Source organism: Nelumbo nucifera, chromosome 1, assembly GCF_055504915.1.
Source record: "Nelumbo nucifera cultivar China Antique chromosome 1, China Antique-T2T, whole genome shotgun sequence".
NCBI classification, from domain to species: Eukaryota; Viridiplantae; Streptophyta; class Magnoliopsida; order Proteales; family Nelumbonaceae; genus Nelumbo; species Nelumbo nucifera.
This window is the reverse complement of record NC_142649.1, coordinates 143,015,727-143,040,825: the sequence shown is the minus strand read 5'-3', so window position 1 is coordinate 143,040,825 and position 25,099 is coordinate 143,015,727. Positions and strand designations below refer to the sequence as shown.

The window sequence follows — 25,099 nt, the reverse complement described above, 5'->3', positions numbered from 1 at the left end:
GATGGCTCTGATGAGGAGGAAGTACATCCGGGAGGTAGATTCCATTCACTTTACGATCACTCCCAATCGTCCTCTTTGAATCCAGATCCTGCAAAATACAATGACCAGGAGAAAAAATTACTAAGCAGTTCAAGTTCTTAGTCAAACTACTAACAGATAACAAATTAGTGCTCAATCTGGGAACATGAAGGACAGAGGGTAGAGAAATAGAATCACTAATCTTGATAGATCCCTTCCCAACAATAGGAACATGGGATCCATCAGCTGTGGAGACCCTATCTCTGCCAGAACAGAGCTGGTAAGTTGAAAAAATAGTAGAGATCTGGGTCATGTGCTCTGAGGCTCCAAAATCTATAATCCAAGGAGGTCCCTCCTTACCTGCAGTAGAAACATAATTTGCAGTGACGTGTGAACTACCTGTGTGAGCAAAAGAAGTAGAGTGGACTCCACCAGTGCCACCTGTACCTTGCTGTCCGCTTGTGGCTGAACTGGAACTGGCTGTATCCCGCTGGTTCAGAAGTAGCCCATACCTCTCAAGTTCGGCCCTTACTGCAGCAGCTGCAACAGACTCCAGAGCAGCTGTAGTAGGAGGGCCCGGAATGTCACCAGTAACTGCCATGTGTGCATTTCCCTTCTTATTTTTCAATCTAGTCGGCACAAGATGTGGGTGAAGCTTCCAACAAGTATCTCTTGTGTGTTTAGGCTTCTTACAGTAGTCACAGATCAAATCTCTTTTATCTTCCTTCTTGATTTCACTACCACCCCGATCTCCACTTTGTTTAGGTTTCACAACACTTACCATGGCAGACTGATCAAGAATAATGTTTTTCATCATCACATCTCTCTTGCACTCCTCCCCTGACACAAAGGCATATGCTTGGGAGAGAGTAAGATTATCCCTGGAAAGAAGGTGATGTCGTGCAATATCATACTCAGGATTAAGGCCAGCAAGAAATTCAAACACCCTATACTTCTCTAGATGTTTCTGATAGGTAGCTGCATCCTTAGTGGTTTCCCAAGCAAATGTCTCTAAATGGTCAATCTCCTGCCACAGGGTTTTAAGGGTTGAAAAATAGGCTGCAACAGGTCTATCTCCCTGCCTTGTAGAAATAATCTGATTTCTCAACTGATAAGCCCTAGCAACATTCTCCCTCTGTGAATAGGTTTCTGCAACCCCATCCCATATTTCCTTAGCTGTATTTGCCCATAAAAAAATTTTACTTATATGGGGCAACATGGAATTACACAACCAAGTCATCACCATATAATTCTCCTGTACCCACCGGGAGTTGCTAGTTTCGGGTTTCACCTCTTCACTAGTGATATACCCTAATTTCCCACGAGCACCAATGGCCATCTTTGCAGATTGTGACCATTCTAAGTAATTTGCACCATCCAACCTAACTATAGTAATGGTCCTAGCCCCGAAAGGGTCTCCAACACCTCCTCCCACTGGTCCCATTTCACTCCCGGGCTTATTTTCAACTCCGTGGTCCTCCATGCTTCTCAAAAAATGTAAAGAAAATAACTGAAATTTGCAACAAGATCAAACAAAACACTTTTTGGAACCAACAACACCTTTCTGGTGTCCTAGACTTTCTTCCCACAAAAGATTCCTTTTCTGTAGGATGGGAGAAGAGAGAGAGAAGAGGCAGCCGCTCTCTCTAGAAGCCTCCAGATCAGGCAGGACTTGAATCGCCCCTTACAAAAAACTCCAAGGAACCCTAAAAAATTAGGGCGCCACTTCCTAGGTCAAAATTGAAGAGTCCAACAGAAACAAGACTCTTCCCCTTTCTCCAGTTTTTCCTGATTTTGATGAGAAACCCTAGACCAGCTACAGGGCACACAAATCCACCAAAAAAAATCCAAAAACTGGGCTTACTTGAGAGCTTCGATCAGCCCTCTTAAATCACCATGCAGTCAGCCGATCTAGGGCTGCATGAGAGAACAACTTCAAGGAACCTTCGGCCCGCTCTGATACCAAGTAGAAATCATTAATTGCAGATTTAGTCGAGTTTCTTGTGAAAGGAAAGAGGGGGAAGATGAAGATTTCAGCAGTAGAGAAGAAAGGAGAAGAAGAAAAGAGTAGGAAGTCAACCAGGATTGTAAAATTACCCTAGCCGTCTACCTCTCATTATATTTATACTTAACTTAAAGGATGAGATATTACAAGGATGCCCAAGGGCGGCTACTAATATAGCTGAACAGTCACAACTTAAAAAAACATAAACTAATGGGCCTAAAGCCCAACAACTTCCTAACTAAATAAAAAACAACTCGGACCAACTCAACAGAAGTTTAACCTTGATCTTTCTAATCTTTGGTAATTTGAACTTTGGAACTTTGTTATTGTTTGAAAAGTGAGAATCTTCTCCTTGATAGTGAAACTCTATCATCCCCATCCTCTAGGCTGGTAAGACTCCAATTCTGAGGTGGGTTGCGTAATGTGACACTACTTGCTATTCTCCTTTGTTTCCATGGTTTTCTATCCTTACTCCTCTCCTCTGCATTGTTTCTTTCAATTTGTGGAAATGCAAAATTAAAGCACCTTCAAGCTTTTACCACATTTACAACTTGAAGCAGCTAGTCACCTAGGATTGTGTGCCAATGTCACCCTGCCATGCACATAGCAGCTAAATTTAAATCCATTTTAAGTTTTCTTCAGTTAGATGTAATTGCTTGGGTTGTGTTTAATTATTTCTTAGCCCTTTTTTGGATCCTTTGTCTCTTTCAGGTTTTGTTAAGAATGTTTCTTTCCTTTCATTCTTTTCTCTTGTATTGTACTATTTTCCTTTACAAATAGAAAAGAAAGTGTTGGTACTGAAAATGCACACCCCAACAATCTAACATATTCAGTTGTTTATATTGTGTTCAACTACACTGAACCCTATTATTTTGGAATCAAATACATAACCATACAACATACATTGAGACGAAACCAAAATTTGACACAGAAGAGGCTAAACATGTACAAAAACTAAACGTGGAAATATATAATTCTGAGGAGCATACTTCATAGGAACGGATCATAAGTTGGGAATTATTCTTCTGAAGTGCACCCCAAGCAGCTTTGCTGAGGTTTGCTGAAGTCAGTAGGAACCAACTGTTCCAAAAAGTGGAATTAGAGCCCCAAAACTAGCATAAATTTGAGTAAGAATATAGAAGAGGAAAAACTGCTTGGAAAGATGATTAGCATATCAAAATTCATCAACAAATGCTTAATGGATCTAAGATTAGTTCTTACGCTAGGTTTTGCCCATTATACCGTGTGAATGTCTTTATATGTGGCATTGCACGACTGAAAATCACATAAATAAAAAAGTAAGGATCATCTGCAGTAATACTTGTTTGGGTCATTTGCAGTGGTGCAGAAGGAAATGCAAATGAGTTGAGAGCAAATTCTGGTTTACTTTTGTTTCAGGTTTTACTTTGTTTTGGTAATTTGCAGTGCAAAGGAAGTAAACCTTGAAGCAAAAGGGAACCAGAATTTGCACTCCCATGCATTTGTACTAGTGGATTTACTGTGCAAACAAACAGAGCAAAAGGAACAATTTAACAGCAAATGAATAAAAACACATTCATAAACATAAGAATCTTTTAAACAATCAATGCTTTTAGTTCTACGTCAAAATATGCAATGAGAGTGTTGCTAAGACTGCACTCATTAAAAACTTAAGAGTAAGACCTACTCAAATGGGATGCCATTTTTAAATGGTTTTCAGTTAGTTAAATTTAATCTTGACTAAATTGATAGGGGAAAATATGGGAAAATTGAGACCAAAGATTTGTATCTGCAGATATGCCAAGAAGTCCTATCATAGAGCCTAAGGCCCAGGAGTTTAAACCATTTTAGTTTGCTAATGGGAAAAAACTTTCTGCCTGGATTACCAGATCATGGGACCACATTTCCAATCTAGTATCCATAAAATTTGATTCTATAAAACATCTAGCAAACCCTGAAAACTTATTAATTCTGGATTTACAAAGATCTGACCTTTTATAAAAAGAAGTCAAAGGAATTGTCTTATCTAGCTTTAGTGTTGAAGAAAGTAGATACTTGGTTGTTACCCCCATGAAATTCTTTTGAGAGTTTATGAGGATTGAATTTTTTCTTGTCATTATTTTGGTCTGGTGCCAATGCATAACTCCATTTGAAATGTTCCTTCAATTCTCTAGGTTCTGGCTCCCGAAGTTGGCTGATGCTAATTCTAGTATAGTATCCTCTACTTCATCTTTCTTTCCAGTATAGTATTCTCTACTTAAGCTTTCTTTACTTTTACCTTTTGTGAGAAACACCCAAACCCTCAATCACCCCATTTACTTTATATTTCAGAACAATTAGAGCCAAGATCCCATCTTATTTTCCAAATTCAGATTTTCCAACAATTTCAAATCCAACTAAACTATACCTTTGACCCACTATAAATATGATTTTTCATTCTAATTTTAATGCATTGACATAGTAGTATCATTCATTCAATTGAAATAAATTATTCTCCATAAACTGCTGCACAAAAATGCTTAAATGGTTAGGGCCAAAAAGAACAATTAAATTTTCACAAGAATTTGATAAATTGGACAATAATGTGCCTGCAACTTAACAAAGCCTTACCCCAACTATGAGAAAATTGAAAAGAAATTGCAAGGTGGGCATTGCAATGAAGCACTTTGTTGCCATATCAGTTTAACCAGAAAGTGGAGCAACATGCAACAGGAATTGCATTCCATACACATCACCACACTTTTAAATGAGCCTTACTGACAAATTTAGCAGTTCAAATTGCTTTTCAAGTCAGTTTAGGATAAGAATATGGGTCACCTATTACGAGCTGTAAGCTTATTGGTCAATCTTTATATTTCATAATCTTCACATGTATCGTCTTCCCCAATCTAATTACTCATTTCATATGTCATATACATTGTGTTCCATTTCTGTATTTTCTTTGAAGTTTGAACTATGATGCATATTTTCAGTTTTTGACATTGTTATCAGCCCCCAGATCATGGTTTTGGCTATCAAAATTTCAATGGGAACCCTTACAAAGAAAATTCTTTTCAATAAAGGGTGAATACAACAGATAATAAATACAATACCAGCGACCAGTATGGCTTGCTTTCCATCTTGCCCAATATTTTTTCAAGAACTCTTTCTCCACATTCTTCTGTGGACTTGGGATGGCACTGCCAGCCGCATAACCCTGAAAATGAAGCAAGACATCTCTTCACTAAGAGACCAGAAAAATTGAAGTTAAGAGGAAATTGAAGATTCTAACATGCAATATATAAAATAAATAAATAAAAGGAAGAAGCCAAAAGTAGTTACCAAGAAAGCAAGATTGCAGTTTCCCAATAAATTATATAATTTAAACCTCAACATGTTCCCCAACAGTAAAGTTTTTTATGCCCAACAAATTTGTGACAAAAAACCACTTGACCAATTCCATGGGTATTTATAGCAAACAAAACCCAGATTGGTTAACCATTCTAGTGCAATTCTAAGACAGTCTTAAGTAGATAGGCCATTACCTATTGTCAGTCCCATCCATCTAGGGTCTTGGGAGGGGTAGATACAAGCCTAACCTTTGGCATTTTTCACACATAGTGGCCACTCTTTAAATACATAGGAAAAATATATTAGTATAAATGAGTTTATATTTGATATGTGTTAGAATACACAAATCAAGGGTATTTTGGTCATTTGGGTTTATCTATTTGAGAGTGAAAGGTCTATTTTGTTTAAGTTTAAGTTGTGTCCCATCACTTATGAGGGACAATATGGTCTTTCTTGTAACTATATTATTTGAGATAAGTACAAGTGAGTCGGCTAGAGGTGGACTGATTTTCTCAGTCTGGCCGAACCCTTCTCCTTCTTCTTCCTCTTCTTCTCTTCTTCTTCTTTCTCTTCTTCTCTACTTTAACCTAGAATCGTATAGGTATTTTACATGGTATCAGAGCCATAAAACCTAGTTCTCTTTTCATTTTTTTTTCTTTCCTTACTGTTTGTCTTCTTCCTGGGTTCGCCGCCAACCATTTCAGCCTTCTTCGATTTTCTGCTAGCCTAAGTGGAAGCTCGACAAGGGGCCCAAAAGGAGTAGTCGTTTTGTGGTTCTGGAGGTGAGTATGCCTTCAGTTACTGTGGTGGTGGTTGTTGAGGTTGTGTACTAGATGCCCTCTATTCTGTGATACGAAGAGGGCTGTTTGTGGACAGGTATGAACAGTTCTGTTTTTTGCCCAAATAGTGGACTGTAAGTGCTGTGTTTTGGTTCAAAATTATTTTTTGTGGAGGTTTGGAGTGACTAGTATGCACATCAGCCTTGTTCTCCTCTGTTTTTACCTCATATATGTGCTGAAAGTAGGGTGTTTCAACTGCTGAAGTTCACAACAACAGTGGTGTGGTGGTAGTTGTACTGTGTTGAATGGTGTGTGGATGATTCTGAATAGTTGAAAGTGAACCCTTGTATCTAGTGTGTGAATGGTTCTGCAGTGTGCAGTACAAGTGTTTGATTTAATGACAGAGTGACTTCAGCCCTTGTATTTGGTGTGTGAATGGTTTTGCAGTGTGCAGTACAGGTGTTTGATTTAATGACTGAGTGATTTCAGCTTTTGTATTTGATGTGCAATGTGTATTTGAAGAAGTTGGTGGTGCTGAAAGTGAGATAAGCTTTGTGGAAGTGCGTAAGTTGTGCTGAATATTTGAAGGTGAATTAGTTAAGATGACATCGTTTGGAGATGGGAATGATAATAAAACATGTGTCATGATTTCTCCAGATTACCTAAATGTTCAAATGACATCTATTAAGTTGAATGGTGAGAATTATGTGCCGTGGGCAAAATTTGTGGAGGTGTTTTTAAAGGCCAAGAAAAAGGTAAAACATGTGAGAGAGGAGAAACCCTCCTCTGATTCTCCGGGGTTTAGTGATTGGGAACAGGAAGATGCACAAATAATGACATGGCTGTGGAATAGCATGGAACCAAAAATTAGTGTGAACTTTATGTTCCTAGATACAACTAAAGAAATTTGGGATCATGCTAAGAAACTATACTCCGGACAAGACAATACAACTAGGGTGAATCAATTGTACCAAGAGTACTTTAATCTGAAGCAAGGCAGTCAAAGCTTGGAGGAATACAATGCAAGTCTGAGGAATATCCGAAATGAGCTCAATGTATATCATCCTCTGACACAGGATGTTCAGATTCAACAACAACAGCGTGAGCAACTTGATGTGACAAGGTTTCTGGTGGGTTTGAAGGCTGAATATGAGCCTGTCCGAGCACAAATACTGGGGGGGTCTGCTCTTCCCTCGCTTGAAGAAGTTTTTGCCCATCTTAGGAGGACATCTATTGAGTCTATAGAGCATTCTTCTCTCTTGCACAAATCTGGTTTTGTGGTGACTAGAGGGGGAGGCCGTGGAAATAGAGGTGGTGGTGGTGGTCATGGACTTCCAAGCAACCGTGGTGGTCCCATGTTTAACCGTGCTGGTGGCCGGAGTGGAGGTCGGGACTCAGGGGAGGTCGTGGTAAAGGAAGAAGTAATGCCCCTAGGAAGTGTACACACTGTGGTTTAGAGGGGCACAGAGTTAATTTCTGCTATGATTTACGTGGTCCACCCAATACTTGGGCTAACCATGCTATGACTAAGGGTAGTGGTACAATTACTGAAAGCCAGCAAATTGACCCGATCCCCTCCACATCTACCAGTGCTTCTGGGAAGGAGATGGTGAGTGTACCCCGTGTAGTATATGAGCAGTTCCTTCAGACATCTCAACAGAACACCACTACCCTTGCCCATTCAGGTATGGCTTGCTTGGCTTCCAAGCCTTCACACTGGATCATTGACTCCGGAGCCTCAGACCATATGTCTGGGACTCCTAATGTATTTTCTTCTCTTTCTCGTCCTCCACATCTCAAACAGTTACTCTTGCTAATGGTTCTACATCTCCCATCTGTGGTGTTGGTGATGTTGATCTCTCCTTGTCTTTATCATCTATTTTATATGTTCCCAAGTTCCCCTTTAACCTTATGTTTGGTAGTAGATTAACCAAGTCACTTAATTGTTCCATAACTTTTTATCCCTCTTCTTGTGTGTTTTAGGATCTCAAGACGGGGGTTCTATTTTGGTTCATATGGATGTTCAAGAAGCCCTTGCCTCTCTAGGGTGGCACCATGCAATGGAAGAACTCTTAGATTTGGCTCATAATCACACGTGGGATCTCACCACACTCCCTCTTGGTAAGCATGCTGTGGTTTGTAAGTGGGCATACACTGTTAAGTATTTACCTTATGGTAGTGTAGAGTGATTGAAAGCTCGACTGGTTGCCAAAGGCTATTCCCAAACATATGGTATTGATTACACGGAGACCTTCTCTCCTGTTGCTAAAATTGGTTCCATTCGTGTTTTGATATCTCTAGCTGCTATGTATGATTAGCCTCTATTTCAACTTGACATGAAGAATGCCTTTTTACATGGTGATCTCCTTGAGGTCTATATGGAGCAACCACTGGGGTTTGTTGCTCAAGGGGAGCATGGTAAGGTGCGCAGACTAAAGAAAGCCATTTATGGACTTAAACAGTCCCCCCATGCATGGTTTGGTAGATTCAGTGAAGTAATAAAGAAGTTTGGTATGAAACAATGTCAGGTTGATCACTCCGTATTCAGCTATGATCCACATGCTGGGAAGATCTTACTGGCGGTATATGTAGATGTAGGGGTGAGTGATATTCGGTTAAAACCTAAATACCGAATTGAAAATTTCGGTTTCAGTTTTTTCGGTTTTTGGGTAATTTGGTTCGGTTAATTCGGTTTTTAGGAATTTCAGTTTTCGGTTTCGGTTTTCAGATTTAGAAATTCGGTTAACCGAAAAAATCGAATTAACTATTTATTACATAATATGTAATATATAATATATAATATATAACATTTAATATATAATATGCTATATATTTATTTATTAATATAATATATAATGTATTATAATGAAATTCAATTTCATAATATATATTATAATAATATATATATTATAGGTTATAATATAATATTATATATATATTAATTAAATTCGATTTTTAACCGAAATATCCAAAAACCGAACTGAAAATTTTGGTTCGATTATTTCGTTTTTATTGTAATCCGGTTTTGGTTTGGTTTTCATTTTTTTTTTTATTTCGGTTTTAAAAATTTTGGTTTATTCGGTTCGGTTTTTAACCGAATAAACCGAATGCTCACCCCTATGTAGATGATATTGTCATTACCGGTAGTGATAGATTAGGGATTGATAGGCTTTCTGCAGGAGCACTTTCAAACAAAGGACCTTGGTAAATTAAAATATTTCTTGGGGATAGAAGTAGCAAGGTCTAAGCATGGTATTAATTTGTGCTAGAGGAAATATGTTCTTGATTTTTTGGAGGAGAGAGGATCGTTAGGTGCCAAACCGGCTGAAACACCTAATGGAACCAAATAACAAGTTGAGTAGTGATATAGGTGAGGAGTTTGAAGATCCTGGGAGGTGTCAATAGACCTAGAGCAGAATACAGAATTTTGGGGATGAAGAATGGATGACTCGACCCTACCCCAAGGGTCCTTTAGATAGAAAGTAAAATTAAAGATATTACAAAGAAGCCCTTGTAGGGCAACACAATTTAGAGAATTTATAGAGAGGCCCTTGCAGGGCTGAAGTGAAAATAATAATAAATAAGAGAAAACAATACAATAAGGACTACAATAAAATGGTACATCGGGGAGTTTCTTCACACTCCCCCTCAAACTGATGCAGAGGCATGAGCATCAGTTTGCTTACTAGAAATAAGTGTCTAGATCTCGTCATGGCCTTTGTGAAGATGTCAGCAACTTGCATATCAAAGGCAACATGAGGGAGAGAGATAGAGTTTGCAAGAAACAAGTCGTGGATAAAGTGGCAATCCACCTCAATATGCTTTGTCCTTTCATGAAAGACAGGATCAGAGGCAATCTTAATAGCACTAGTGTTATCCGTATACAGAGGAATGGGCGTAGGAGAGGAATGACCCAACTCCTGAAATAAAGATTGAAGCCAAACAACTTCACTACAAACAGATGACATTGCCCTGTACTCTGCTTCCATAGAGGACTTGGATTTCCATGAAATTAGAGAATCACCCATGAAGACACACCACCCAGTAGTGGAGTGGCATGTGTCGGGGCATCCAGCCCAATCTGCATCAGCATAGGCCTTCAGTTGGAGAGAAGAAGATGAAGAGAAGAAAAGACCTTGTGATAAAGAGCCTCAAATATAGCGAATGATTCGATGCACCGCAGTCAAATGGGGTTGACGAGGTGCAGAGACAAACTGACTAACAGCTTGAACTGCATGTGAGATGTTAGGACCAGTCGTGGTCAGATAGATGAGAGACCCTACAAGTTGCAGATAGAAGGAAGCATTAGGAAGTAGGGAGCTTTCTGATTTGGATAATTTGACATTCAGCTCCAAGGAAGTATCAACCTGTTTATCAGCAGTGAGGTTGGCCAACTTAACAAGATCAGAGGCATACTTGTGTTGGTAGACAAAATAACCTCGGGAGCTCCGTTGAAATTTAAGTCCCAAGAAATAGTTAAGAGAGCCGAGACCTTTCATGTGAAAGGAACTGTGGAGAAGAAACTTGAGGTCCTGGATTCCTTCTATATAATCTCCAGTCAACAATATGTCATCCACATATAGTAAGAGAATGGTAAGGCCCTAGGGTCTTTTTCAAACAAAGAGAGAGTAGTCCGATGCACTTTGGCTATATCCGACTTGAACGACAACATCTCTAAATTTTTCAAACCAAGTTTGAGGGGCTTGCTTAAGCCTATAGAGGGACTTCTTTAGCCGACAGATGAGGGAGGGATCACTATAGTACCCTGGAGGAGGTTTCATATATACTGTTTCTTTTAGATACCCATGTAAAAAGGCATTTTTCACATCCATTTGAAAGATCATCCAAGAGTGAGCAGCAGAGAGGGCTAAAAGAACATAGCCTATGGTAATCTTGGCCACTAGAGCAAAAGTCTCTTCGTAGTCAATGCCATACTCCTGCGTATATCCTTGTGCCACAAGCCTGGCTTTGTAACGGTTCAGAGTCCCATCAGATTTCAGCTTGATGGAATATACCCATTTGCTCCCAATAATAGAGCCATTTGAAGGTGTTGGGACAAGGTTCTAGGTGCCATTCTCATGCAAGGCTTGAATGTCTACATCCATGGCTTCTTGCCACTGAGGTCTGCTACTAGCCTGCTAGTAAGAATGGGGAATATCTGTAGAGGTCAAAACAGCAGGGAAGGAGCTATGGTTTGAAGGAAAACCATAGCGGTCAGGTGGTCTAGAGAGACGAGCAAAATGGCGTAAAGGTACAAGAGGAATAATTGAGGAATCTAAAACTGGGCATCACCTACAAAGTTGTTTGTGATGGGCGAGGGATCCGGACCAGGAGGAAGAGGGGTCATAGGCGTAGGAGCTGGACCATGAACTTGCTTGCGAGAGGATACGAGAAGTTCCTTCTCAACAGTGGATGGAGTATCCTGTGGTTCAAAATCATACAAAACTGAAACAGAGGGTGAAAATAACTTGGCAAATCTTGAAAAAAGGGAGATATGCTTAAGAAAAATCACATTTTGAGAAATACGAATACAATGTGCTAAGGGAGCATAACAAAGGAATCCCTTGTGGTTAGGGCTATACCTCACAAAAGCACACATAACAGATTGAGCTGAAAGCTTTGAACGTTCACGAGGAGGAAGATGAACAAAGCATAGACACCCAAAGGCATGAACATGAGAAAGATCTGGGGGGATCCAAACATCTTTTGATGAGGAGAAATGTTAGCAAGCACAAAAGATGGGATACAATTGATTAAATATACTGCAGTGCTAGCGGCCTCAACCCAAAATGTGGGAGGCGCATGCGATTCTTGTAGGAGAGTCCTTACAATAATAAGAATGTAACCATTCTTTCTTTTTGCCACACCATTTTGCTGAAGAGTGTTTGGGTAGCATCGTTGGACTCATGCCATGATGTTTCAGGTAAGCCAAAAATTCTTCGTCATTGTATCCTCCCCTTGAGTTTGAGCGTAAGGTTTTCACATTCACTCGGAAACGAACTCAAACCATGTTATGAAACAACCTAAAGGTTGGAAAAACTTCTTATTTGTGTTTGAGAAAGTAGATCCAAGTGTACTTGGTACAGTCATCAATGAATAGCACAAAATACTTGTGTCCCATCCGAGAAACAACAGAAGAAGTCCAAACATCACTATGAATAATTTCAAAAGGCGAAGTAGCATGTTCAACTCGATGAGTTAATGGTAAAATATGACTCTTACTCAAATAACAAGAAACACAAGATGTATCAAAGGATTTCATAGAAGGAATTTTAGTTTTAATAAAACTAGACCCAAATAAGTATTTAAGATTTTTTCAAAATTTGGGTAGACTAAGTGTTTATGCCACAAATCCCAAACATAGTTTCTCTAACTCAAAACAAGACTCAATGTAGAAGAACTCAAATAAGTAGAGGATGATGCTAATGGAGATTTCTCAAACTCCAAAGCTAACAAGTTGCCCATTCTATGCCCCTTCCCTTTCACCTTCCCAGTGCACTGGTCCTGGATCAAACAACCATCAGAGGAAAAGGTTAGAATGTGACCTTCATCAACTAATTGGCCAATTGTAATAAGGTTGGCAATAAGTTTAGGAACAAGGAAAGTTTTAGCAAGGGACAAGGAATTTGAGGGTGTTAGAATACACAAATCAGGGGTATTTTGGTCATTTTGGTTTATCTGTTTGAGAGTGAAAGGTCTATTTTATTTAAGTTTAATTTATGTGTCTCATCTTTCATGAGGGACAATATGGTCTTTCTTGTAACTCTATTGTTTGAAATAAATACAAGTGGGTCGGCTAGGGAGGACTGATTTTTCTTCTTCCTAAAATGGCCGAACCCTTCTTCTTCTCTTCGGTTCTTCTTCTTCTTCTTTCTTTTCTTCTTCTCTACTTTAACCTAGAACCGAATAGGGTTTTCTTACATGGTATCAGAGCGGTAAAACCTTGTTCTCCTTTCACTCTTCCTTGCTGCTGTCTTCTTCTTGGGTTTGCCGCCAACCATTTCAGCTTTCCTCAATTTTCTGCTAGCCTGAGTAGAAGCTCGACAAGGGGCCAAAAAGGAGTCGTCGTTTTGTGGTTTTGGAGGTGAGAATGCCACCAGTTAATGTGGTGGTGGTCGTTGAAGTTGTGTACTAGACGCCCTTTATTCAGTGATAAGAAGAGGGCTGTTAGTGGACATGTATGAACAGTGCTGTTTTTTTGCCCAAATAGTGGACTGTGAATGCTGTGTTTTGCTTCAAATTTTTTTTTTTGTGTGGAGGTTTGGAGTGACTTCAGCCCTTGTATTTTGGTGGGTGAATGGTTCTGCAGTGTGCAGTACAGGTGTTTGATGTAATGACTGAGTGATTTCAGCTTTAGTATTTGATGTGCAATGTGTATTTGAATAAGTTGGGGGTGCTGTAAGTGAGATAAGTTTTGTGGAAGTGTGTGAGGTTGTGTTGCATATTTGAAGGTGAATTAGTTAAGATGGCATCGATTGGAGATGGGAATGACAATAAAACAGGCGTCATGCTTTCTCCATACTACCTAAGTGTTCAAATGACATCTATTAAGCTGAATGGTGAGAATTATGTGCAGTGGGCAAAATCTGTGGAAGTGTTCTTAAAGGCCAAGAGAAAGGTAAAACATGTGAGAGAGGAAAAACCTTCCTCTAATTCTCCGGGGTTCAGTGATTGGGAACAGGAAGATGCACAAATAATGACATGGCTATGGAACAACATGGAACCAAAAATTAGTGTGAACTTTATGTTCCTAGATACAGCTAAAGAAATCTGGGATCATGCTAAGAAGTTGTACTCCGGACAAGACAATACAACTAGGGTGTATCAGTTGTATCAAGAGTACTTTAATCTGAAACAAGGCAGTCAAAGCTTGGAGGAATACTATGCAAGTCTGAGGAATATCAAAAATGAACTCAATGTGTATCTGAAAGAATGGTAGGATCCATCATATGGACGCCAAAAAGGTTGCGGAATGGGTGGACGAATTTCAAAAAAAAATTCCTACCTTCTTCCAATTGGGAATCGTATTCCCTAAATTTAGAATACAATATTCAAAGATCCTACTTGAACCATAACCAAACCAGATCTGAACCAAAAGACAAGGGAGGAATTATACCTGATCCAGAGAAGCAATATCTCCCAAAGTTGGTGTTTACGCCCAAAGAAGACAACAAGAACCGCTCTTGCTGAAGACGACACAGCAATCTGTAGAACGGTACCAGCAAAGTGGGTCCTACACACTGAATCCTTCACAAGAATCCTCTAGAAACACTGAACACCAAATCTTTTCAGTTCTTTCTGCAAAACTGATATCAAGAACTGTTTTCTTGATTTCTTTTCTCAAAGATCGAATCTTTTCAAAGAATGGCGGCAGCTGGAGGAGAACTCCTGAGATGAAGATGGTGAATGCTGCTTCTCTTCTCTTTGGAGTGTATGAGATCCTATCTCAATTCGCAGGAAGGTTTTCTTGCTCAAAACACTAGGTTCAAATTCGGTTATTTCTCTTGGGATTTCTCCTCTTTCTTCTTGATTAAGAAATCTCCTAATCCTATTAGGAGTTATCCCAATCCAAATCAGCATCTAGATTGAGGATGATCTTAATCCTATCTGCAAATTAGGTTAGCTTACTCCTGATCTTATCAGGAGATTACCATATTCAAATCTGATTCGAATTTGGTCTCCTGGAGTGGATTAGGTTAAAGGCCCAATCCTTTTGCTAACCTTAATCTCATATCCGCTCCATAAGTGGGTGATCATATCAGCCCAGTTCGAAATGGGATTTTGGCCCATTAAGTAATCAATGCTCAATTGGTTTCCAATCTGCTGCCCAGTTGGGCTTCTTTGTATGGCGTGGGACCCAAGCATTGATCTACACACTAGCCACATGGGTTTGGCCCAGCCTTTATTACAAGGCCTAGCCGAATTCACTGAGAAGCCCAGTGAACCCCTGAGCCCATCACATGGACCCTATGGGCCCAACACTTACACTAAGTGGTCCCTGGGCCAAGCCATCTTATAAAAACCCAGGGACTGTGGGCAGGTGCAAGATTAGCCTATCAGGTATTATCCTAAATGGCCTTACACTTAACCTCTTAGCCCATAATGATCAAGCACTGCCCGACAAGAGAGGACCTCTCCCTCGGCTGCAAGGAACAGTGCTGCACTCTCTTCTCACTGGATCCCGGGAATTAAAACCATTTGCAAACAACTTGAAAACGAAAATACCTATATATCATATATATAAATTTTGCAAAACAAAATTCCAACGATTGAAATCAACTGCCGGCAGTTTGGTTTCTATCAGAGAGAGTGCATTCCCGATCATTACCTTTGTCCGACAAAGGGGCTGATCCTGTCACTATGATCACCCACTCAGATGAATCCTCACTGTCCCAACATACCCAGGTTTTGACCCCCGCTAAGAATCTCATTGATTGACATATCAAAGACAGCCCAATCCAACACCTAGTGATGTATCATAATCGAGTCTAGGGGTCAAGTGTAACTTTCCAGTTTTGCCCATCTGTCTCTAAGGTCCAGGACAATACTGGAAATCTGGTCCGGTTCAAGGATTCGAGTAATCCCATACTGCATGTGCCTTGGGTCTTACCCTAGTGGCCGAGACAAGCCATCCCAACACTTGGCGGCACACCAGTATCAACCTTGGCAGGATAAATCTCCCCAGACTTATCCAATGGCTGTGAACATTTAAAACTAACACGAGTCTCATTAAGTGTCCAGTTTTAGGGTTTTACACAGAATCATACCATACAACATGAATCAAACATGCACTTTATTTATTTACACTAAATGTCAAAAGTACATCAAATCAGATTGAAGCTAAGGGCATACAAAACTGTCTAACAGCTCCCACTTGCACCTAGGTCCAATCTGGTACAAACCGGAGTCCCATACTTTCCACATGCTTCTCAAACACCTTCTGTGTCAGTGGCTTAGTCAATGGGTCTGCCACATTATCCGCTAATGCTACCTTCTAAATCAAGACGTCCCCTCTACCAACGATCTCCCGCAGTACGTGGTACTTCCTCTCGATGTGCTTTGACTTCGAGTGGGCCCGAGGCTCTTTAGCCTGGCGGTCGCTCCATTGTTGTCACACAACAACAGGATGAGTGATGTGCTGGACGGAATCACTCCCAATTCGTGAACGAATTTCTTCATCCACACGGATTCCTTGGCAGCTTCACTTGCGGCAATGTACTCGGCCTTGGTTGTGGAATCTGCAGTGGACCCCTGTTTGCTGCTTTTCCAACAAACAACACACGATCCTATCGTGAAAACATACCCAGATGTAGACTTTCTATCATCTGGATCTGACTGAAAATCGGCATCAGTATACCCTAGAACTTGTAGTGAACTACCATCGAATACCAGACAAAACTCTTTTGTCCTTCGAAGGTATTTGAGTATGTTCTTCACAGCAGTCCAATGCTCCTGCCCTGGGTTGGCCTGGAATCTGCTTACCACACTCACCGCCTGAGCAATGTTACGGCGAGTGCACAACATGGCATACATGATGCTCCCTATGGCTAAGAAATAGGGAACGTCTTTCATGCCCTCAATCTCCTCAGACGTCTTGGAAGACATCTTCTTGGAGAGAGTGACTCCATGCCTGAAAGGAACGTTTCCTTTCTTGGAGTTCTCCATGCTGTATCTTTTGACAATTTTGTCAATGTAAGCAGCTTGGGATAATCCAATTATCCGCTTCGATCCATCTCTATAGAGTCGAAGACCCAGTATATAGGAGCTTCTCCAAGATCTTTCATGGAGAATTGCTGCGAAACCCATACTTTGACCGAAGTCAACATTCCTACATCATTCCCAATGAGTAGGATATCGTCCACGTACAACACCAAAAAGGTGACCTTATCCCCACTGGTCTTCCTGTATACACAGGGTTCATTCGGGTTCTGCTAAAAGTCAAACGATTTGACGGCAGAGTCAAAACGGATGTTCCAACTCCTAGAAGCCTACTTAAGTCCATATATGGATCTATTAAGTTTACATACCATGTGTTCCTGACTAGCAGCAATGAAGCCTTACGGCTGCTGCATGTAGATATCTTCACCAAGATCTTCATTCAGGAACGCAGTTTTGACATCCATCTACCAAATCTCGTAGTCATGGTATGCTGCTACACCTAGCAGGATCCTAATGGATTTAAGCATGACCACGGGCGAAAAGGTTTCCTCATAATCGATGCCTTCTTTTTGAGTATACCCTTTCGCCACCAAACAAGCTTTGTAGGTCTCATCGGGGCCCTTCTTCCTCTTATAGATCCACTTGCAACCAATTGGTTTTACCCCGGAGGGCGGATCTACAAGAGTCCAGACTCCATTGGCCTCCATCGAGTCCATCCCAGCTCTCATGGGCTAACCATGCTATGACTAAGGATAGTGGTACAATTACTGAAAGCTAGCAAGCTGACCTGATCCCCTCCACATCTACTGGTGCTTCTGGGAAGGAAATGATGAGTGTACCCCGTGCAGTAATATGAGCAGTTCCTTCAGACATCTCAGCAGAACACCACTACCCTTGCCCATTCAGGTATGGCTTGCTTGGCTTCCAAGCCTTCACATTGGATCATTGGCTCCGGAGCCTCAAACCATATGTCTGGGACTCCTAATGTATTTTCTTCCCTTTCTCGGCCCTCCACATCTCAAACAGTTACGCTTGCTAATGGTTCTACATCTCCCATCTGTGGTGTTGATTTCTCCTTGTCTTTATCATCTGTTTTATATGTTCCCAAGTTCCCCTTTAACCTTATGTCTGTTAGTAGATTAACCAAGTCTCTTAATTGTTCTATAACGTTTTATCCCTCTTCCTATGTGTTTCAGGATCTCAAGACGGGGATGAAGATTGGTGGAGGGCATGAGGCAGGTGGATTGTATTACCTTGATGGTGGTGGCCCTCCAGTAGCTTTTCAGTCGTCTCTTACTCCTCTTCAATGGCATTGCAGACTTGGTCATCCTTCTCTCAAGGCTCTGAAATTGCTGGTCCCTTCCTTGAGTTATCTTTCATCTTTGGATTGTGAGTCCTGTCAACTGGGAAAACATCATAGAATCTCTTTTAGTCCAAGAGTTGATAGTCGTGTCTCGAGTCCTTTTTCTTTAGTTCATTCTGATGTCTGGGGTCCAATCAAAGTGATGTCATACAATGGCTATAAGTATTTTGTAATTTTTGTTGATGACTTTTCAAGGATGACATGGATTTATCTTATGAAAGATCACAGTGAATTATTTTCTATTTTTCAAAAATTTTATGTTGAAATACGCACCCAATTTGGTGTTCATATTAAAATTCTTCGCTCCGATAATGCCAAAGAGTACAGCTCATCACCATTTCAGCAATACTTAGAGCACCATGGGATAATTCATCAAACTTCTTGGGCCTACACCCCACAACAGAACGGTGTAGCTGAACAGAAAAATCGACATCTCCTTGAAACTGCTCGGTCCTTGATGCTTAATATGAATGTCTCAAAGCATTTTTGGAGTGATGCCGTCCTCACATCCTGTTTTCTGATCAATCGGATGCCCATGTCCATCCTTGGAAGTCAATCCCCCTTCTCGGTGTTGTTTCCCACCTTGTCTCCATTTCCTCTCACCGCAAGAGTCTTTGGATGTGTTTGTTTTGTTCAACACTTGGGGCCTGGTTTAGACAAGTTAGATGCACGAGCTACTAAGTGTATCTTCCTTGGCTACTCGAGGACTCAGAAAGGGTATAAGTGCTATAACCCTAAATTCCATAAGTCATTTGTGTGCTCTGAAGTCACCTTCTTTGAATCAATTCCTTTTTTCTTAGATGCTGTGGTTTTTCTCCTTCCTCCGTAGTTCCTCTTCCCGTCCTTGTTGCGGATCCCCTTCCCGTGGTTCCCATTCCTGCTGCAAATTCACATCCCATGCCAGTTACTACTGAGAGGCCGCCAATCACACAAGTGTATACCCACAGAAGAGCATCGGCTCCTCCTCCAATTCAGCCCTCGTCGACAGATCCTGCTATTGCTTCTTCTCCCTCAAATCTTGATCTTCCTATTGCTCTGCGGAAAGGTAAACGTACTTGTACTTCTCATCCTATTTCACACTATGTTTCAGCTGCTCACCTTTCTGCTTCTCATCACAACTTTATATCATTGCTCTCATCTGTTTCCATTCCCAAGACTGTCCAGGAAGCCCTTACCTCCCCAGGGTGGAGGCAAGCCATGGAAGAGGAACTCTCTGCTCTACAACACAATCACACGTGGGGGAACTCACTGCTCTTCCTCCTGGTAAGCATGCTGTTGGGTGTAAGTGGGTCTACACAGTGAAGTATCTTCCAGATGGTAGTGTGGAGCGATTGAAGGCCAGGTTAGTGGCCAAGGGCTATTCTCAGTTGTATGGTGTGGACTATATGGAGACATTTTCTCCTGTGGCCAAGATTGGTTCAGTTCGGGTGTTGATTTCATTAGTTGCTATGTATGATTGGCCTCTTGTACAACTTGACATAAAAAATGCTTTCCTACATGGTGATCTCATTGAGGAAGTATATATGGAGCAACCGCCAGGGTTTGTTGCTCAGGAGGAGGATGGTAAGGTTTGTAGACTAAAAAAGGCAATCTATGGACTAAAACAATCTCCACGTGCTTGGTTTGGCAGGTTCAGTGAAGTGGTGAAAGACTTTGGGATGAAACAGTGTCAGGTAGACCATTCTGTGTTCAGCCATGACTCAAAAGATGGGAAAATCTTGCTAGTGATGTATGTGGATGATATTGTCATAACTGGGAGTGATAGTAATGGAATCAACAGGTTGAAGAAATTCCTACAAGATCACTTCAATACGAAAGATTTGGGTAAGCTGAAGTACTTCCTGGGAATAGAGGTTGCAAGGTCAAAACATGGAATTAACTTATGTCAGAGAAAATATGTTCTTGACCTACTTGAAGAAACAGGGTTGTTAGGTGCTAAACCAACAGAGACTCCTATGGAACTCAATGCTAAGTTGAGTGTTTATGCAGGTGAAGAGTTATGATCCTGGAAGATACAGGAGGTTGGTGGGAAAGTTGAACTAACTGACCATTACCCGACCAGATATATCATTTGCTGTGAGTATGGTGAGTCAGTTTATGCAACATCCTCGGATTCCTCATTGGGAAGCAGTTATAAGGATTGTTAGGTACCTGAAGGGTGCTCCAGGTCGTGGTTTGCTATACCGAAGTAGAGGGACCCTTGAGATAGTAGGGTGCACAGACGCTGATTGGGCTGGTTCTATATCAGACAAGAGATCAACTACAGGGTATTGTACCTTCCTTGGTGGCAATCTTGTAACTTGGAAGAGCAAGAAACAAACAGTGGTGGCAAGGAGTAGTGCAGAAGCCGAGTACAGGGCTATGGCTCATACCACATGTGAACTAGTATGGTTGAAGAACATACTACAAGAGATGGGGTTCTCAGTTGATAAACCCATGAAACTATACTGTGATAACGAAGTTGCTGTTCACATCTCTTCCAACCCAGTCTTCCATGAGAGAACTAAGCATATTGAGGCTGATTGTCACTTCGTAAGAGAGAAAGTGATAAGTGGAGTGATAACCACATCTCATGTGAGCTCAGGAAATCAGTGGGCAGATCTCTTTACAAAGGGATTGTCTCGGGGTAGAGTAGATTATATTTGTGACAAGCTGGGACTATATGACATATACTCTCCAGCTTGAGGGGGAGTGTTAGAATACACGAATCAGGGGTATTTTGGTCACTTTGGTTCATCTGTTGGAGAGTGAAAGGTCTATTTTATTTAAGTTTAAGTTGTGTCCCATCTTTCATGAGGGACAATATGGTCTTTCTGTTAGACAGTTTTGTATGCCCTTAGCTTCAATCCGATTTGATGTACTTTTGTTATTTAGTGTAAATAAATAAAGTGCATGTTTGATTCATGTTGTTTGGTATGATTCTGTGTAAGATCCTAAAACTGGACACTCATAGAGACTCGTGTTAGTTTTAAATGTTAGACAGTTTTGTATGCCCTTAGCTTCAATCAGAATGATGTACTTTATGAGTTTATTGTAAATGAATAAAGATACATATTTGATTCATGTTCCCTTGGTATGTTTCTGTGTAATACCCTTAAACTGGACACTTAATGAGACTCGTGTTAGTTTAGAATGTTCACAGCCGGTGGGTCGATCTAGGGAGACCTATCCTGACAAGGCTGACACTGTGGTGCCACCAAGTCGGTTGGGGTGGCTTGTCTCAGCTGCCAGGGTGAGACCCTAGGCACATACAGTGTAGGATTAATTGAATCTTTGAACTGGACCAGATTTCCAGTATTGCCCTGGACCTTGGAGATTGATGGGCAAAATTGGAAAGTTACACCCGACCCCTAGACTCGATTATGATACTGCACTAGGTGTCGAATTGGGCTATCTTTGATGTACCAATCAGTGAGATCCTTAGCGGGGGTCAAAACCTGGGTATGTTGGGACAGTCCGAGAATTCATTTGAGTGGGTGATCATAGTGACAGGATCAGCCCCTTTGTCGGACAAAGGTAATGATCGGGGATGCACTCTCACTGATGGAAACCAAGACTGCCGGCAGCCGATTTCAACCGTTGAGATTTGTTTTGCAAAATATATTTTATATAAGATATAAAAGTATATATATATGGTTTCTAAATTGTTTGCAAGAAGGTTTTAATTCCCGGGATCCATATGAGTGGAGATTGCAACACTGTTCCTTGCAGCCGAGGGAGAGGTCCTCTCTTGTCAGGCAGTGTATGATCATTATGGGCTGAGAGGTTAAGTGTAAGACCATTGAGGATAATGCCTGATGGGCTAATCTTGCATCTGCCCACAGTCCCTGGGTGTTACAAGGTGGCTTGGCCCAGGGACCACTTAGTGTAAGTGTTGGGCCCATAGAGCTCATTTGATGGGTTTCAGGGGGTACACTGTCTTCAGCAGTGCATTCGGCTAGGCCTTGTAACAAAGGCTGGGCTGAACCCATGTGGCTGATGTGTAGATCAATGCTTGGGTCCCACGCCATACAAGGAAGCCCAACTGGGCAGCAATTTGGAAGGTTTTTGAGTACATAACCTTAAATGGGCCTTAAGCCCATTTCGAACTGGGCTGATTTGATCAGTCATCTAAAGGGGGCGAATTCTGAAGTGGGTCAGCTAAAAGGATTGGGCTTAGACCCTATCCACTCAGAGAGTCCAAGATCTAAATAAGATTTAGATATGGAAACCTCCTAATTAGATTAGGAGACAGCTGATCTGATCTGCAGATAAGATAAGGATTATCCCTTATCACTAAGGGACTTCTAACCCAAATATGATTTGGAATTAGCAACTCCTAATCTGATTAGGAGCTGATCCCTTTAAGATTATAAAAGGGGAAGGGGGCGGCAGCCTTAAAGAACACAATAACATCAATAGCTTTCTTCTCTTTAAGAAAGAGAGATTAAGAGATTTCCTGCATACTGCGAATTCTCTTCTGCCACCACCTTCCTGCCATTGCCATTCCTTCAGTTCAATCTCCAGTTCTTGGGAGCAATCAAGATTGGATCTTGATTTCAATCTTTTGGGAAAAGATTGATTGGAGCTGTACTCACAAGCCGTCCAGTTGATTCTTGCGAAGGGTCAAGTTCTTTTTAAGAACATTGTTGATTCTGCTCCATCCTTCACTGCGCCATCTTCAGTGGGAGCAGATTTTGGATCCTTCCTTGGGCGTGAACACCTCCATTGGGAGATAGTATTTCTCCGTATCAGGTATAATCCTCTCCCACTCCTTTTGGTTCAGATCTGGTTCAGTTTATGGTTCAAGATTGATCCTTGAAAATATGATTTTCTAAATAGGGAATACGATTCCTAGTTGAAGGGAGAGATAAAAATTTTAAAATTCGCCCCTTATTCCGCAATCTTTGGGCGTCCATAGGATGGATCTCTCATCCCTTCATTAAATGTTCACAGCCATTGGATAAGTCTGGGGAGATTTATCCTACCAAGGCTGATACTGGTGTGCCACTAAGTGTTGGGATGGCCTGTCTCGGCCACCAGGGTGAGACCCAAGGCACATGCAGTATGGGATTACTCGAATCCTTGAACCGGACCAGATTTCCAGTATTGCCCTGGACCTTGGAGATAGATGGGCAAAACTGGAAAGTTACACCTGACCCCTAGACTCGATTATGACACTTCACTAGGTGTCGGATCGGGCTGTCTTAGATATGCCAATCAGTGAGATCCTTAGATGGGGATCAAAACCTGGGTATGTTGGGACAGTTTGAGAACTCATCTAAGTGGGTGATCATAGTGACAGGATCAGCCCCTTTGTCGGACAAAGGGTAATGATCGAGAATGCACTTTCTCTGATGGAAACCAAACTGCCGGCAGTTGATTTCAATCGTTGGAATTTTGTTTTGCAAAATTAATATATATATATGTACGGTTTCGAAATGTTTGCAAATGGTTTTAATTCCCGGGATCCATGTGAGTGGAGAGTGCGGCACTGTTCCTTGCAGCCGAGGGAGAGGTCCTCTCTTGTCGGGCAGTGCTTGATAATTAAGGGCTGAGAGGTTAAGTGTAAGACCATTTAGGATAGTACCTGATGGGCTAATCTTGCACCTGCCCACAGTCCCTGGGTTTTTATAAGATGGCTTGGCCCAGGGACCACTTAATGTAAGTGTTGGGCCCATAGGGTCCATGTGATGGGCTCAGGGGTTCACTGAGCTTTTCAGTGAATTCGGCTAGGCCTTGTAATAAAGGCTGGGCCTTGTAATAAAAGCTGGGCCGAACCCCTGTGGCTGGTGTGTAGATCAATGCTTGGGTCCCACGCCATACAAAGAAGCCCAACTAGGCAGCAGATTGGAAACAAATTAAGCACTGAACACTTAATGGGCCGAAAGCCCATTTTGAGCTGGGCTGATGTGATCACCCATCTATGGGGCGGATCTGAGATTATGTTAGCAAAAGGATAGGGCCTTTTAACCTTATCCACTCTGGGAGACCAAATTCAAACCAGATTTGAATCTGGTAACCTCCTGATAAGAACAGGAGTAAGCTAACTTAATCTGCAGATATGATTAAGATAATCCCCTATCCAAATACTGATTTGGATTGGGATAACTCCTAATTAGGAGGTTTCTTAACCAAGAAGAAAGGAGGATAAACCCTAAGAGAGAAAAATATCAGATTTCGAATCAAGGGGTTTTAGAGAAAGCAAGAAAGCTTTCTGCGAATAGAGATTAGATCTCATTCATACTCCAGAGAGAAGAGAAGCAATACTTCTGTCTTCGCCCTTAGAGTTCTCCTCCAGCCGCCGCCGCCATTGCTTCTCACAAGATTCGATCTTTGTAGAGGAAAGAAGTCAAGAAACCAATTCTTGACATCAGTCTTGCAGAAAAGACTGAAGAAGATTCGGTGTTCAGAGTTTCCAGAGGATTCTTGCGAAGGATCCAGTGTGTAGGACGCACTCTGCTGGTTCCGTTCCACCCACAGCTGTGTCATCTTCAGCCGGAGCGGATCTTGGTTTCTTCTTTGGGCGTGAACACCAACTTTGGGAGATACTGCTTCTCCGGATCAGGTATATTCCTCCCTTTTGCTTTTGGTTCAGATCTGGTTCGATTATGGTTCAAGTAAGATCCTTGAATATTGAATTCTAAATTTAGGGAATATGATTCCCAGTTGGAAGAAGGTAGGAAAATTTTTGAAATTCGCCCACCCATTCCACAACCTTCTTGGCATCCATTAGATGGATCCTACCATTCTTTCACTTTCTTGTAACTCTATTATTTGAAATAAATACAAGTGGGTTGGCTAGGGAGGACTGATTTTTCTTCTTCCTAATCTAGCCGAACCCTTCTTCTTCTTCTCTTCTCTTCTTCTTCTTCTTCTTCTTTCTTTTCTTCTTCTCTACTTTAACCTAGAATCGAATAGGGTTTTCTTACAGAGGGGAAAAGTTTGATACACAAGTGATCACTCCAAATGATGTCAAGTTTCTCA

At 41.2% G+C, this 25,099-nt stretch overlaps 1 protein-coding gene across 3 annotated transcripts in view; it reads right to left on the bottom strand.

Moving 5' to 3' along the window:
* Nucleotides 1-25,099, bottom strand: part of TDP1 (tyrosyl-DNA phosphodiesterase-like protein) — a 129,853-nt gene that overhangs the window by 9,676 nt on the left and 95,078 nt on the right. For all 3 annotated transcript variants that reach the window (XM_010242623.3, XM_010242624.3, XM_088894534.1), the window contains 3 exons: nt 5,095-5,198; nt 3,245-3,298; nt 3,013-3,103 (listed from right to left, as the gene is read on the bottom strand). In XM_010242623.3, coding sequence (XP_010240925.1) covers nt 3,013-3,103; nt 3,245-3,298; nt 5,095-5,198 — 249 coding nt within the window. The remainder of the gene's footprint in view (nt 1-3,012; nt 3,104-3,244; nt 3,299-5,094; nt 5,199-25,099) is intronic.